Below are 14,996 nucleotides of genomic sequence, written 5' to 3'. Positions count from 1 at the left end.
GCAGGCGGACTCTCAACCACTGCGCCACCAGGGAAGCCCTACCTGTCATCTTTCTTGTGTATTTTTTATTTATGCTGTTTTTCTCATTTTTCCTTTTGGCCTTTGCTTTAATAGATTACTATTTCTTTGACTGAACTGTCTCCAGCAACTTGGAAGGTACATATTCTGTTTTTATATCTACCTAGATTTCTATTTCCATTAATTATTAAAATAAAGAATACCTTGTGGCTCCCTCTCAAAGAGGAGAAAGTACAATAAGTGTGTCATGATATAAAACAAAATGGTACACACATATATACTGGTCAAATATCTTTATCAGTTACATTGATTATACATAGATTAGATCTTTACTCCCTAATTGCCATATCTACGAAGCTTCCTGATCATTATACTTTCCTTTTACATATTAAAAAACAAAACCAAACAAAACAACTTTAGTTACTCATGCTTATCACTAATTCAACTTCCTACAATGCTCATTTGGCTTTTTACGGAGTCTGCATTCCAGATTTTAATTCTTTCATTACTAATTTTTGTTAGTGCCCTTTAAACCCCAGTTAGTATCAGAGTTAGGTCTCTCTTCACATGAGCATCTTTGTTTCACAGATTCCATGGTTTCTTGTGCTTGACAGAAGGCACAACAGAGATGCATCTTTTAATTTTATTGTATTTTCTTAAGACATCTCTTTCACATGCGTTTCTGGTGTCTGTTTTGTTTTGCATCCTCAGGCAATAGGTGACACTTCCCCCCTTCCACCCCTCCCCTCTTTTAACACTGAATATTTTCTTAGGTCACCGTGATGGAGTAGTTTTTTTATTTAACTTTGTCTGTTAACATTGGTTGTAATTCTATCCAGGTCTTAGCTTCACTAACCAAAAGTGGGTGTATCCCTTTATTCCTCCAAAAGTGTGTGTGGGGCAGCTTCCAGAATTCCTATCTGAGGAACTCAGATGGAACTTTCTATGGCTTCAGTTTCCACCTTCAGAGTAAGCTGGTATCACCCTTTAGCTATGTCCACACCCAATATGCCATGTTAGCCTCTTTCCCTATAAAGTATTAGCTAGAATTGTTAATTTCCTAGTAATTTTTTGGCAGGGAAAGATGGTGTACGGCATGTATGTGTGTGTTGGTAAGTATGGTAGAACATTTCTTCTGGATTCCTTAGAAAAATGTTTCCTTTATAACAAGCGAACACCTAATTTTTAAAACAGGTGTCCAGATTTAATGTGTATTTCATAGAGAGATACAAAGTGGGTATTGTGGCTACCACTGAAAGCTTTTAAAGATATCCTCTCTATCTCCCCGTGTTGTCAATTTAGTTCTTTAGTTATTAGTCTTTACTCTAGCCTGAATGTTTGTGTCCCCCCCAGAATTCATATTTTGAAATCCTAAACCATAAAGGTGATGGTATTAGTAGGTGGGGCCTTTGGGAGGTCATCAGGTCATGGGGAGCACCCTCCTGAATGAGATTAGTGCTCCTGTAAAAGAGATCCCACAGAGCTGCCACGTTCCTTCCACCGTGTGAGGACACAGTGAAAACGTGCTTGTAATAAACCAAGAAGAGAGCCCTGACCTGATCACACTGGCACCCTGATCTCAGACTTCTAGCCTCCAGAACTGTGGAAATAAATGTCTGTTGTATATAAGCCACCTAGTCTGTGGTATTTTGTAGTAGCCCGAACAGACTAAGACTGTCAGATGGTCACTTCTCAACTTGACCTGTGCTACAACTACAGGTAATTTTTCAAGTAAATTTTTGATGGTTACCCTCTGTTTCTAGTCTGATTAGAACATTGCTTCTTTCTTTGTTTTTCATAGAAAGCTGGGTAATAATAAATCAGCCTTGGCTTCCAAGAACCCATTTTAAAACTGCCTTCCACTCTAACTTATAACCTATCTCACGATGCTACTTAAAAAAAATCTTTAGCAATTCCTAACTTCTTTCTGGAAAAACACCCAAATCATTACCACCACATCTGACCCTAGTTTCTGCCTGTATCCCAACCTGAGACTTATCCTACTCTCCCTGCTGCTCTGGAGGTCCCACCACACTGCCTTTCTCTCCTGGCAGGCAACCTCCTAGACTTAAGCACTGTTCCATCTGTAATACTATTCCATCTTTCATCCTTCAAAATCTAAGCTCCAGAGCTACTTCTTCAGAGAAGCCTTCTCCCAGACTACATCACGTCCTTCTATTCTACATGATCAGATCATTGAACCCTATTCTTCTCCCACCTCACAACCAAAAGCACACGTCCCAGTGTGATTTTCTGATTACCCTCTTACTCCCCAGCAGACCTGTAGGTCCCATGATAAGAGGAACCACTCTGTTTTTGTTCACTCCTATACCTGCCATGTCTACTAAACCCCTGACATCTGAGAGGTGCTGCCAAAGTTCGATGCTTTCACGTTTAAAAAATAATCTATTCTCCTCAACCTCAATATCCTGATTTACATACTGCACTGGGACCCAATCATAAATCTCGTTCATCACAACAGTTTCACTGAAGTAACCTGGAACTGCACATTGAGAAGGAATGCTGGCTTGCAATATACTGAACAAATTCAAAAGGCAGCAACACTTATAGAGAAGGTGTAGGGATGTCTTTGTTATAGTTGTTGATTTCAGAGGTGTGTCATACAGGCCTCATTTGGCAGTAAGTGGGAACCACAAAGGGAAGAAACACATGATACTTAAATCAGCTACAATTTATTCTGAAAATCCCATTTGTTTGTCTTCTCAAAAGGCAAACCTGAGTTTGCATGAAATGATAAGAACTGGGGCTTCAAACCCCTATAAAACTGAAGTATTTTGGCATTTCCCAGGTGTTTCCTATTGTATGTGCTGGTTTGAGAGAAAAAGAAAGTGTACAAATTCCACATTAGTTCACAAAGTAGAGATTCTTTGGATATTTCTGAGACGCTACATTAGCAACTGCAACTATCTTTCCAGCTGTGCCCACCATATGGATCTATGAATTACTGCGGAGTGTCGTTATAACACAACTGCTTCCCAGGGGTTAATTTTGATGGTGAGGATGGTGATAATGTGCTAACCTGTGACTAGCTGATGTGAGAGAAACAGGGTGTGTTGCAGTTAGAAATGGGAGGAGCTTTCTTGGCTCAATATGATATGGCTGCCCACTGTCTCATCAGCAGCCAGGACCCACCTAAAATATCATGAACATTCTCCCAACCAGCCTCTGCACTAAAGATAGGACATTTTTTTTAGTTCATAATGTAGGCAGAGTTGGTCTCTCTGTGAAAGGATTACTACTTCATGTGAAAATTTGTGTTTATTCTATATGTCTCAAATGCCAAAATCGTTAGCGCATACAGTTAACTCAGATAAGCATGATGCGTAAAAGACTTTTTCATCCATACTGTTTGTCCTCGATGAACAAGCGACTTCATTAAGTCATTTCCTTTTAAATCAGCAGCTATAATCCCACCTTTAGTCAAAATGCCACCGTCTATTCCTTTGCCTATAAAAGTGAACTTTACTTGTCCAAATGCATAGTGTTGTCTGGTCTTTGATTTGACCAGCACCAGGTATTTTCTTCTTAAATGTCTGAAAACTAAACTGAATGAGTTAAAAAATATATCAGAAAAATGGCCAACTTTTTTTTTTTAAGATTTTTTAAAAAAATTATTTATTTTATTTATTTATTTTTGGCTGCTTTGATTTTCGTTGCTGCACGCAGGCTTTCTTTACTTGCGGTGAGCGGGGGCTACTCTTCGTTGCGGTGCATGGGCTTCTCATTGCGGTGGCTTCTCTTGTTGCGGAGTATGGGCTCTAGGCGTGCGGGCTTCAGTAGTTGTGGCACGAGGGCTCAGCAGTTGTGGCTCACGGGCTCTAGAGTGCAGGCTCAGTAGTTGTAGTGCACGGGCTTAGCTGCTCTGCAGCATGTGGGATCGTCCCAGACCAGGGCTTGAACCTGTGTCCACTGCATTGGCAGGTGGATTCTTAACCACTGCGCCACCAGGGAAGCCCATCAACTTATTTGTGCCATCACACTCAGAGGATCAAGATCCCTGAGAGTAGTGAATATTCCACTTTTGAGACTTCAATTTCTGATCTCCCAACCTGAGTCTATTTCCAAATTTCCAGGACTCAACCAGCATTTCCTCATTCTATGTACTGCACCATTATCCTGCTTAATTCAATGTAACATCATGATGTACTGACCTGACAAAACACCGATTTGTTGATGAAAATGTATACAAAGGGCTGCTCATTTCTTTCTCACCTGAAAAGATGAGATTCATATTTCCAGTGTGCATTAAAACAAGAACGCTTGCCATATATCCTGCAGTGACTGTCCACTGGATTATTTATGAAATGCTCAGCCAGGTCTATTTTGTTGAAAGATCACTGTTGATCATGTGTTCCGCTCTGGCTGGTACATCCCTGGTAGCACTTTTAACTGGGTATGTAATGTGTTTTTCACATCTCCAGACCCTCCACCTCCCACCTAGCACCTGGGTTTCCACATAGCATCACCTCTCCCTGCTTTCTGGGACAGGACAACTCCGAAAGGGAACTCTGCATGCAGCTGAGCTTTGTTGAATGATCACAGTTTGTAGATCACTTTGCTTTTATGGATCAAATCTCACTTTCCAAATACCATTTCCTTTTGGTGCTAATGTGTCTGACCCTCATTCTGATGGATCAGTGGTCCTCCAGTTCTAAGGATCAAACCTGGAGATAATCACTTTGATTTCTTTTTTAATGTTTGAAAAGAAAATAGAGACCTTCTCAACTTGAATTTAAATCTACAAATATAGTGCCTATTATTAAATTAAGTACAGAGTAACTATCAGCAGAGAAGCTGGGTAATTAGGGCCATCATTAATTTACTAAAATCCGTGGTTTCAGCCAAATAAAGAACATGGAAACATCTACATAAAAGCAAACAAGGAAAAAAGAAGAGAAAGAAGAAAATTCTTGCAATGTATTTCTGCTAATTTTTTTTTCTAAACTAAATGATCCTCTTTAGGCTACTGAACACTAAGAAATTTAATTAACTGCTATTAAGTAGCTAAGTGTATTTCTAAGTGCTACAGCCTGGGACTTGCTATAGATGCAAAAACAGCTTAAACATCTCTCTTACTAGAACTGAAAGCGGAATGAAGGTAGAAAGTGTACAACTACCACTCCTGGGGAACTTTTCTTTGAAAACAGACCAGCAATTCTCTATACAGGTTAAGAAACGGGGGGCTCAGAATTATTCTATGACCAGGGAATGCTTGCTGTCTATACAAACTCATTTCTTCTACTCATAAGTATATAGTTGTTGACATCTAGGCATTCAAAAGTAACGTCATGAAACCTTCAGATTGTTTTAAAGAGCTGACAGGAAAATTCAAAGGCAAAAAGTATGTTGGTAGCATCACAGAACATGCTTAACCAATTCTGGAGATAACTGACATCAGAAATATTCATCCCAGTTCTTCTTGTCACATCTAGTGATGGAGAAGCTCACCATTCTTCTAGAAATGTGGAGCCTGATTTCTCCCTTTTGCTTCCCTTGTTGATTCCTTCTTTGAGCTACGTCATCTCATGGCTGAGAGAAATGGAGCCTGTATCTGGTGTGGTAAGGACAAAAAAATCCTAGTGGCCTCTCCTCCCAAACATGAAACACTCCACCAGGCCATTTAGGTTAGACAGTTTTCTAACAAGTAGTCCCTGATCAATGTGGCTTTTTTTTTTTTTTTTTTCTCAGTTGGTGAAAAAAGGGAGGTTTAATGAATGGAGAAAATCATCATCTTCCAAACTGTTTCCCATTACTCTATGCTGATTAAATCACTCTTGTGCTATAACCTCCGCTGGATGGCAAAGTGGGAAAAGAAGAAAGGGAGGAACTGGCTCAATAACTTTCAGATAAAAGAATCCAGGTTTGTATTTTTCAAAGGAACATGGTAGAGTCAAGGAGCATCAAACAGGATTGCTTTAAGAATATTTAAAGCAAGATTAAAAAAATACCTAGTACTATGGTGTTGATGAACCTATCACTAAGTATTAACCTCTCCTCACTGAATTTCAAAAGATGTGTATTCAAATGAATATATAATGTCTTGGGCTTAGAAGTGGAACTCAGAATGCATTTTCCATAGAAATAATACCATCCAAGTTGGTTTACCAGAGTTTGATCCGTAATATCCTTGAAGACTAGAACAGTAGTATTATTTCAATGCTGCTCCAACCAGCATTTTAAACATTATTTCCCGGGATCCCACATCCAGAAACCTCTTCTCAATCACTGATCTCCAACAAGGTCACTCTAAACTTACTGAACACCTGTGGTTCTAAAATTTATTTGCAGGAGATAGGGCATCTCTCAGGTAAGTCACTTCTCAGGTGACATGAAATGGGCATCAAAGGGCAGCTATTTCAGTGCTGACCAAACATTAAGGACTCAAGATCCTAAGAACATAATTTATCACTTGTTTAATTGTCTTAAAAACTGAGTCTAATTTTGGGCACCTTCCCTCACTCCACACACACACACACAGAACAAGATGACTCAAGTGCAATGTCGGCCCTTCATCCTGATGTGCACGTTCAACCATGTCCCCACTATAACCAGAAGAGGAGATTGGTACCACACTTAGAAAGGGACTCTTCTTAGAGCTTTTCATGACAATTAAGTGACTGTTAATCTTATAACCATCTAAAAATTTCAAATTTTGTTTTAAAATAGCCATACAAAATAAGCTGAAGATTATGTTCCCCAGTCTCTTAAAAAAAACTCTGCAATATTTTAAAGCCCTTAGCTCCTCTGAGGCCCAATTAATGCTTTGTTTCTTCTAAGGAAATGAATGGAGCCCAGGCACATACTGTGCACGCTAATGTAACATGCAAACATAAAGAATTACATGGGGCTTGGCCTCTGAGAAGATGATTGGCAGAGTTCATCTCAATTATCATGCTGAGTCTTTAAGAGCAATTTTCAAATGTTAGGAGAATGGTTAAATCAGCATTTTAATAAAGCCACAATGCCAGAGCATGATGAGTTTATGTTAACAATAGATGCATATTCCAAATGAATCTCTTGGAAGATATATCTGAAAAATATTTGCCTACTTAAAATTTGTTAAATGAATGTAAATCAAGAATCATAATATGTCTTCAAAGACAAGCGATTTTCTGATTTAATTTTAATTCCAGGCTTAGGCAAATGAAAAAAATCAAACCAGGCCTAATTAATAAAATCAGGAATGTTTGGATGTTTGAATTTTGCAAACTGGTACCACATTTATTATGTCTTTAATCCTTACAACACACTGGGGAGATTTAAAGGACAAAGATAAATTCCATTTGGCTGGCATAATGCTGTGTGAGGATTTGAGAGTTATGCTGGGAACCAAGATACGGAGAAGGAGAGCCTGAAATCTCAGTGAGAGAAAGTAGAGGAATAAGTTGGAAATGGAGGGACTGCTTCCTGAGGAAGGTGGTCAGTTGTCTAATCAACAGAGCGAGAAAATTAGAACCTAGCCAGGAAGATGTCAGTATCCAAAGGCGTCTGATATGGCAGGCGGGGCCTGGTAACTAGACTACCTGGAGGAGGCAATACTCAGAATCCAAAGGATAGTGTGTTATGGTTTGAGGTTTGGAGCTGGATTAGAATGGAATCTGCATGTACCTTTGGGTGAAACATGAAGGCAAAGAGCTAAACTATCTGGACTGCAGTGGAATGGGTTGGTATTTGGAGCTAATACGGATGCCCCTGAAAATCTAAAGTTATATAAAATTGGTAAGCAGTTTGGGGCAGGCATGGGAATAAGGCATGCAGAGGGGAATTAGGCACTCCTGCCTTATTCATTATACATTCTTGACTAGCATGTAGATGTCTTGAAGATTATTCTGGGCATAAAGGATGCTCATTTTAGCATAGCAAGATTACTTGTGGCCCAGTGACCTGTCAGCATAGTTTGGACTAATTAAGAAACTGGTGAGCCGGATTCTGAAGGTGACATCTTGATGCCGGAAGCTGAGTACGTGTGGGGAGATAGAAAAAGAATAGGGCTCAGAGAAGTTATATAATTGGCTCAAGTAAGTTAACAGCAGCACTAGGATTAGAATGTGGGTGTCCTAGTTCCATGCTGTTACCTCTGTCCTACAGCAAAGACAAATATCCAGCTGAAATAACCATGCTGTGGGAGGGCGTGATTGATTTTTTTAAGACTATAATATTCATGATATGTCTAGATCAAATCACATTTCTGGGCCCCTGGAGATGTTTGCAAATCGAAAGGTTTCTGCTGGGACAAGATCTACTTGATTTTGCAGGGCAGACACACAAGTTTTCCACCCTGGCTACATATTCGAATCACCTGGAGTGCGTTCAAAACTATGAATGATGTCAAAGGAACCAATCTCAAAAAAAAATTCAGACTGAATTGATATGGGATGGCACCCAAAGAACTAATGCATACAGAGTACAAAAAAGTAGTTGTACGGTTGTCTCCTGACTATAAAAAAAAATGGGGCACATTCTACGCAAAGGTAACTCCTAGACCTGCCACTGATTAACGTGTGACCTCACTTAATCTCTTTGCTTTCACTTTCTTATCTATGAAACACATGTCCTTATTTCTTATAGGATTATTGTAAGGATCCAAAGATAATATAAGGTAAACTAAAGATTATAAACACCATAAGGAACTCTACAGATGCTGTTATAAGGTCCCTGAGTCTGGTGCCGTGCGAATGGGATCTAAGTTTAACGGGGATGTGTTTAGCGTAAAAGCATCCAACGACGACAATTATAGCTAGTTTCTCTATAACTCATAACAACGAAAATAATCTCAGAATCAGAATCATGTGGCTTTCTTTTTTTACACTGTAGGAAGGCATATTTTCTCTAACAACGACGTAGTAAGAGCTGTCCAAATGTAAAATGCTACTTCTTCATGTGAATACCTGAGAAAAAGCCAGTCTTTTCTTAGTTGTTCACCTCTCTTAACGACAATGAAAAATATATAGGAAAGCCTGAAGTGATTATTTTTTATTTTGAATTCTTTTAAATACGAATTGGACATAAAAAACTTTTAACACTTCTGCTTGGGTTTGATGTGGAAATCAAAGTACTCCACCTCAGCAGGGTGAACCTGGGCTGGTTTTGTAGAAGGCGATCAAAGTGGGTGTATCTTCAATCTGGCGCTGCCTCAATCTGTTCCAGCCAACTGAAACAACAGTTTTGGGGACGCTGCCCTGGGTTTATGGAATCAGAATATCCGTGGGCAGAGGCCAGGCACCTGTGGCTCTAACATGCTGCCCTGGTGATGCTTCTGCTTCCTGCACACCTCTGGCCAGAGGTGCGGAGTGTGGAGGGAGCATAGGTGAAGCTCAGGGCTTTTCAAACTTTACTGTGCACATGAATCACTTGGAGATCCTGTTAAAATTTGAATTCTGATACAGTAGGCCCTGTGTGGCATCCAACACTCTGCCTTTTTAACAATCTTCCAGGTGAGGTAGATACTTCAGGTACAAGGACCACATTTTGAGCAGCAAGGATCTGGGTGACATATAAAAGGAAGGTGGAAACAAAAATATCCCTTGGTGAGCAGTTCATGGGGATTTCACTGGTGAATGAGCTGTCAGTTTTAGTAAGCTAGGAGGAAGAATCTCAAAGTACCTCACTTCTGTTCCTATTTAATGAGTGGTTGAAGATCACAAATTCCTGCTGCCAAATGACCCTGGAGTTGATGGAAAGCACAGTGAAAATTCTAGATCTCAAAATACTCTGTTTCTAATCTAAAGAAGCATCATAGACAACCAGAGCCCCATCATCCATAGTGATTTCCATTTTTTGGCGTCTGTGTTAAAGATTTAATAGTACAATCTATGCGACGACATCACATCTGAATTTGTACCTATTAACCAAGAAATGACAAAGACGCTATGCAGGGTGATTGGTAGAGCACTGGAACTACGTGCTGATGGAAATGCTTTTCAAAGTAGATTAATTGCTGCTCATTTCTATGTTATCCTAAGAAGGTCTGACACTGCACAGCTTTTGAAATAGGACATGCAGCATCCCTTACAATGGATCTCATGCCATTACCCAGTATCCCACTGATACAATAAAAGGCTGACTCATTTCCTTTCCTCTTCATGATCTGTTACAATAGAAACTGGGATACCATATGCTGGGTTTAAAACGCTCAGTATGTCCAGCGGCTCTTGGCGATGCTGCCAGCTTTAAGGTGATCACAGCCTGGAGAAGCAATGACAGAATCACTGCTGGACAGTTTGCATTGGAGGGTTTTGAGTAACTGGGGAGATTTCATCAGATAATCATTGACTCCGCTGCCCCAAACTGATGGATGTCTGTGATGCTCTCTTATAACCTTCAATACCCACCTTGTTTTCTCTCAAATTTCCTTGCCTTGCCTGCCTTGCCTACAGTATCACTGAGCTCACAGTTTCTAATAGAGCCCATAATGAGAATATTTATTTCCTTGTCTTTCACCATCAAGACTGTCAGGAATGTCAGCACAACTCAAGGAACTGGATTTCAGAGCTGCTGACTGCTGGCAGTAGAGACAAGCAAATTTCAGTAGATGTCCACAGAAATTTTTAATATATTTCTGAGTGGGAAGGGGAAGTATTCAGGTTCATTCATTGTGGAGCAGCACAACAGTGCTTCTTGTGTTTTGCGTTTCCCAAAGATATCATTGTACCAGGGATTAGTGGGGTATTTTTTTCTCAATATGCTGTAAGATTAATTTTCAGAGTTGCTGCCATGTTATGAAAGATTAATGCTGTGAAGGTAGCCTTCAGAAGAAATTAGCAAAATCTTCCTTTCTTATTTGATCAAATTTCATAATAAGAAGAGAACTGTTAATGTGAGTGAACATCACTTTAACCTAAATAGATGTCCAGTTAATTGCTCTCCTCATATAAAGGACAGGACTTCAATAATGCATATATAGTTTATAAATATGTTTAGTTTTTATTCAGCAATTATTATGTAATGATAGAACTAAAAGGGATCTGAGAGATTTCTTTTAATCTCTTCGTTTAGAGATAAGTAGAGATAGAGAACGTGAACATAGTAGCCCAATATCAAATAATGATTTGAAATAGAGCCAGGACCAGAATTCATGTCCTGGACTCCAAATTGAATGCTTCTGATACTAACTTGGCAAGAAAATTAAGTCCTAAAGAATAAACCCATTTCTCAGAAGACAAACTCCTGAAATCCAATCTGGATTCTCTGCCAGTCTCAAACACCAGAAACCCTAACAATTCCATACCCTCCATCCAGACTTGGAGGGGTGCCTGCCTCTTCCACCTGCTTATCTATTCACCGTGCTTGAAATGCAAGCCATGTAGCTGTTTCACTAATTGTTATTTCCTGCTAAAAACGTTAGCCGGGGCATTAGGTGAGAAGGAAAAGTTAAAACTTCTGAAGACAGGACAAAAATAAAATGGTGTTTTCAAATTCTCAGTTTAAAATATCTTCTTTTTCCATCACATGTAAAATATCTTCTTTTTCCACATCAAATGGAAAATTAAGGTAATAACAAGGACAGCAGGTATCAAACTAAATTTTAGCCAGAGTGACCACAAATGGAGTTTATCAGTCTTGTCAGCACAAACTGTAGTGAAATCCTAATAAATATCACTAACTACTAAACCTCCAGACTCCTGAACTCTGTATGTGCAGTCAGAGTCACCTTCCAGTCATCATTAGTCCTTTCTGCAGACACTGCAACCTGCCTACACATCGTCTCTCCGCATTCTCCCTTATTATCAAAATTATGATTTTTTAGGGCCATCGTGTATCTGTAGAAAATACTTGATTTTTGTGTCTCTTTTGCCACTGGAGTGATCAATGAAATGTACATAAAAGTCCTTGGGCAAAGCAAACCTTCCATAATACAAAAGCAACTCGAAATGAAGAGACTTCTGACATTTGCCCTGCCCTTTTCCCATTTCTACCTTTCTGCACTGGTGCCTTAGCCATGCCCCATGTTTAGGACTTCAGAGAAGGATCAAAGAAAGGGCTTGGGTCCTGGAAGATGTCCCCCAAAAGCAGTGCCAGCTTTATACCACATACCTTTGGAAGTCTTATGTGTGAGAACACCACAAACCCAAGTCCACCGAAGCCGGTGTTAGCTGGGTTTTCAGGGACTTGCAATCAAATGCATTCCTAACTGATCTAGTCATTATGAGTCCTTACAAAGTCATCTTGGATTCTGTGGTCAAGGGACTCTGGTTCTGGGTCTGATCCCTTCCCAGACCAACAATGAGATGAAGTGAAGCAAGGCCATCTTTTAATACGATCAAGTTGGAAGAAGTGCTGGCGGTTTTACCTACGTGGCTTTACCAAGCAACAGGATTCTGATTTTGATGGACTCAGGTATCTTTCCCCTTGAGCCAGGTAGACAGCAGGGGGATGGAACATTGGTACCATCTGATATTTTCCTATCCTAATTATGGGAGGCAATGACGATGCTTCCTCGACACAGAGGGACTTTGGGAATCTCTACGAATGACACTGTCCCCCTTTCTGATGCCAAGAGGGTGAACAATCAGCAAGAAAAATAGCAGTCGGTGACATGTGCACATTTCGGTGCAGAGTTACCTCCAGCATGGGCTGGTGGGCCGCACAGCAGTACCATCCCCTGACCTTGGCGGACAGACACAGTGCTTCTCGTTCTTGTTTTAAAGTTCTCAAGATCTGTTGGGAGACATAAAGGAAAAGGAGTTTAAAATTTAAAGTCCTAAGACATTATGGAAGACTAATACTACTTCAAAAGAGGATAGTCTTCTGCTGTAAAACGGCCTTTACACCACCCGGATCAGGGAAATTCAACTCTACCGTCTTCTTGCATGATATTGTCTCATCCTCTATGACTCTATATCTATACTGTAAGGTAGCCACTTGCTACATGTGCCTATTTAAGTTAAAAAACAGTTAAAATCAAATAAAATGTATGAATTCAGTTCCTTAGTCACACGAGCTGCATCTTAAGTGCTCAAGAGGCACACGTAGCTACTGGTTTCCACACTGGACAGCAGAGAGAGAGAGAACATTTACATCAGTGCAGAAAGTTTTATTGGGTAGCACATGTCTGGATGGAGTAAGTGACCTCCCCAACTCTATCTGTAACTGAATATCATTATCAGGATGTAAATTCGTGGGTTTTGATAGTCAACTGTTTACTTCACAAACCGTTCCATTATATGCAATTATGTTTGTTACTCTATATGTACCTAGAATACGACTATCTCTGTCTACACACACACACACATTACATACAATGTGTAAACAGACATACATACACAATTGTTTTATAAAGTTCCTGTGTATTTTTAAATACTTATAAGGTACTGTCCAAGGTTCTGTTTGGAAGAAAGTTCCCCTTTCTCAAGGAAGTCAAATCTGGTTAGAAAGATAAGACGTTACAAGCCCAAAGATCACAGTTGGAGTCAGTAAATACACAGTTGCCAATAACAATGAGTTAATATAAGAAATATGTCTAATAAAGTGACAGACATATTATTGTTCAAAAAGATTTTTCTTTCATCCTTCCAACTGCAAATCCTCTCAGCAATGATTGTTTTAAGTGCCATTTCATTTTTTGTTGTCTGAAACATTTGATGTAATAACCTGTTACCAGATTTGAGGATTATTCTAAGCCAAGTATGTTCTGTAGGATTGCAAGCCCTGTAGCTGTGCACATCAGAGTTCAGTAACATTTATTGACTATTTCCTCCATTTTGGCCATTTTGGTAAGTATTTTATGGTGATTATTTCAAGTGATCCTAACAACAATTATATGAGTTAAGTACCATTAATATCCTCATTTTACAGACTAGAAAAGAGTGGCACTATAACATTTGTTAAAGGGTACAACATCAGGGAGTGATGCAGCTAGGAAATAAACCTGGACAGCATTGCTGCAGTTACAAAATGGAATGTTTCCACACTCAGGCTGCGTTTCAGGGAGTGTTCACAGGGTTAAAAATAATTTATACACCGAGCTGATCTCCCTGTGCTATGTGGCTGCCTCCCACTAGCTGTTTATTTTACATTTGGTAGTGTGTATAAGCTTGGTACTTTGTGACCACCTAGAGGGGTGGGATAGGGTGGGTGGGAGGGAGATGCAAGACGGAGGAGATATGGGGATATATGTATATGTATAGCTGACTCACATTATTATAAAGCAGAAACTAACACACCATTGTAAAGCAATTATACTCCAATAAAGATGTTAAAGAAATAATCTATACACATACATGTCTTCATTACCAGCTTCTTCTAGAATTAGGCAAATCTGAAGCTCATATATTATTGCTTTTATCAATTAAACATATCCAAATTTGGCTGCCAGCTCGGGATACAGACATTATGAAAAGAAAGCTTCTGCCCTGTAGGGACTCAAGAGTTTGGTGGGCAGGACTGACAGGTAACGCCTAATCATGGGAATCCAAAGACTGCTGAAGTTGAGGTGTGCAGAGCGACACCTTGAGGACCCGCACGTACTTATGCAAAACAAAACATGACTACAATTTAAGTTTTGATGTAATAAAATTCCTTTCATTACATTTCTGATGTAATAAAATTCCTTTTATTCCATGAGTACCAGGTGAGGCTAGGACATGATTTTTTCTTCTCTTTAAGGAAATGGTTTGAGAAGCCTTTGAAAATGATTAAACTAGAGATTTAAAAAACTTCATTATGGCATTAATACTGTAAACCATTATCCCTAAAAATGATACTGAATCACTCTAAATTGTCGCTTCTGCATACAGGTTCTTAAAATAAGTCATCTAAGTTTTGGCAGAGACACCTCATCCAACCTCCAGAGTGGCATGAAAAATTAAGAACTGATAGGTAATTGAGATCAAGTCTTATCCAGGCAAAATCCACCTTGATTCTGACTAGAGAAAGAGCATTAGGAAATGGGAAAGAAAATGAGAAATATATGCAATGATTTTTTTTAACTTGTCCTTACTGAGTTTTAAAAACTGCAT

At 39.4% G+C, this 14,996-nt stretch overlaps 1 protein-coding gene across 1 annotated transcript in view; it reads right to left on the bottom strand.

The window, feature by feature from the left end:
• The window catches only part of CNTN4 (contactin 4), a 959,269-nt gene that overhangs the window by 232,290 nt on the left and 711,983 nt on the right, over window positions 1–14,996 (bottom strand). Inside the window, exon 7 of the mRNA XM_060022925.1 lies at window positions 12,601–12,696. Within this exon, the coding sequence (XP_059878908.1) occupies window positions 12,601–12,696 (96 nt within the window). The remainder of the gene's footprint in view (window positions 1–12,600; window positions 12,697–14,996) is intronic.

The sequence above is a fragment of the Delphinus delphis genome, chromosome 10, assembly GCF_949987515.2.
Source record: "Delphinus delphis chromosome 10, mDelDel1.2, whole genome shotgun sequence".
Classification (NCBI taxonomy): Eukaryota; Metazoa; Chordata; class Mammalia; order Artiodactyla; family Delphinidae; genus Delphinus; species Delphinus delphis.
This window is presented reverse-complemented; position numbering and strand designations above follow the sequence as displayed.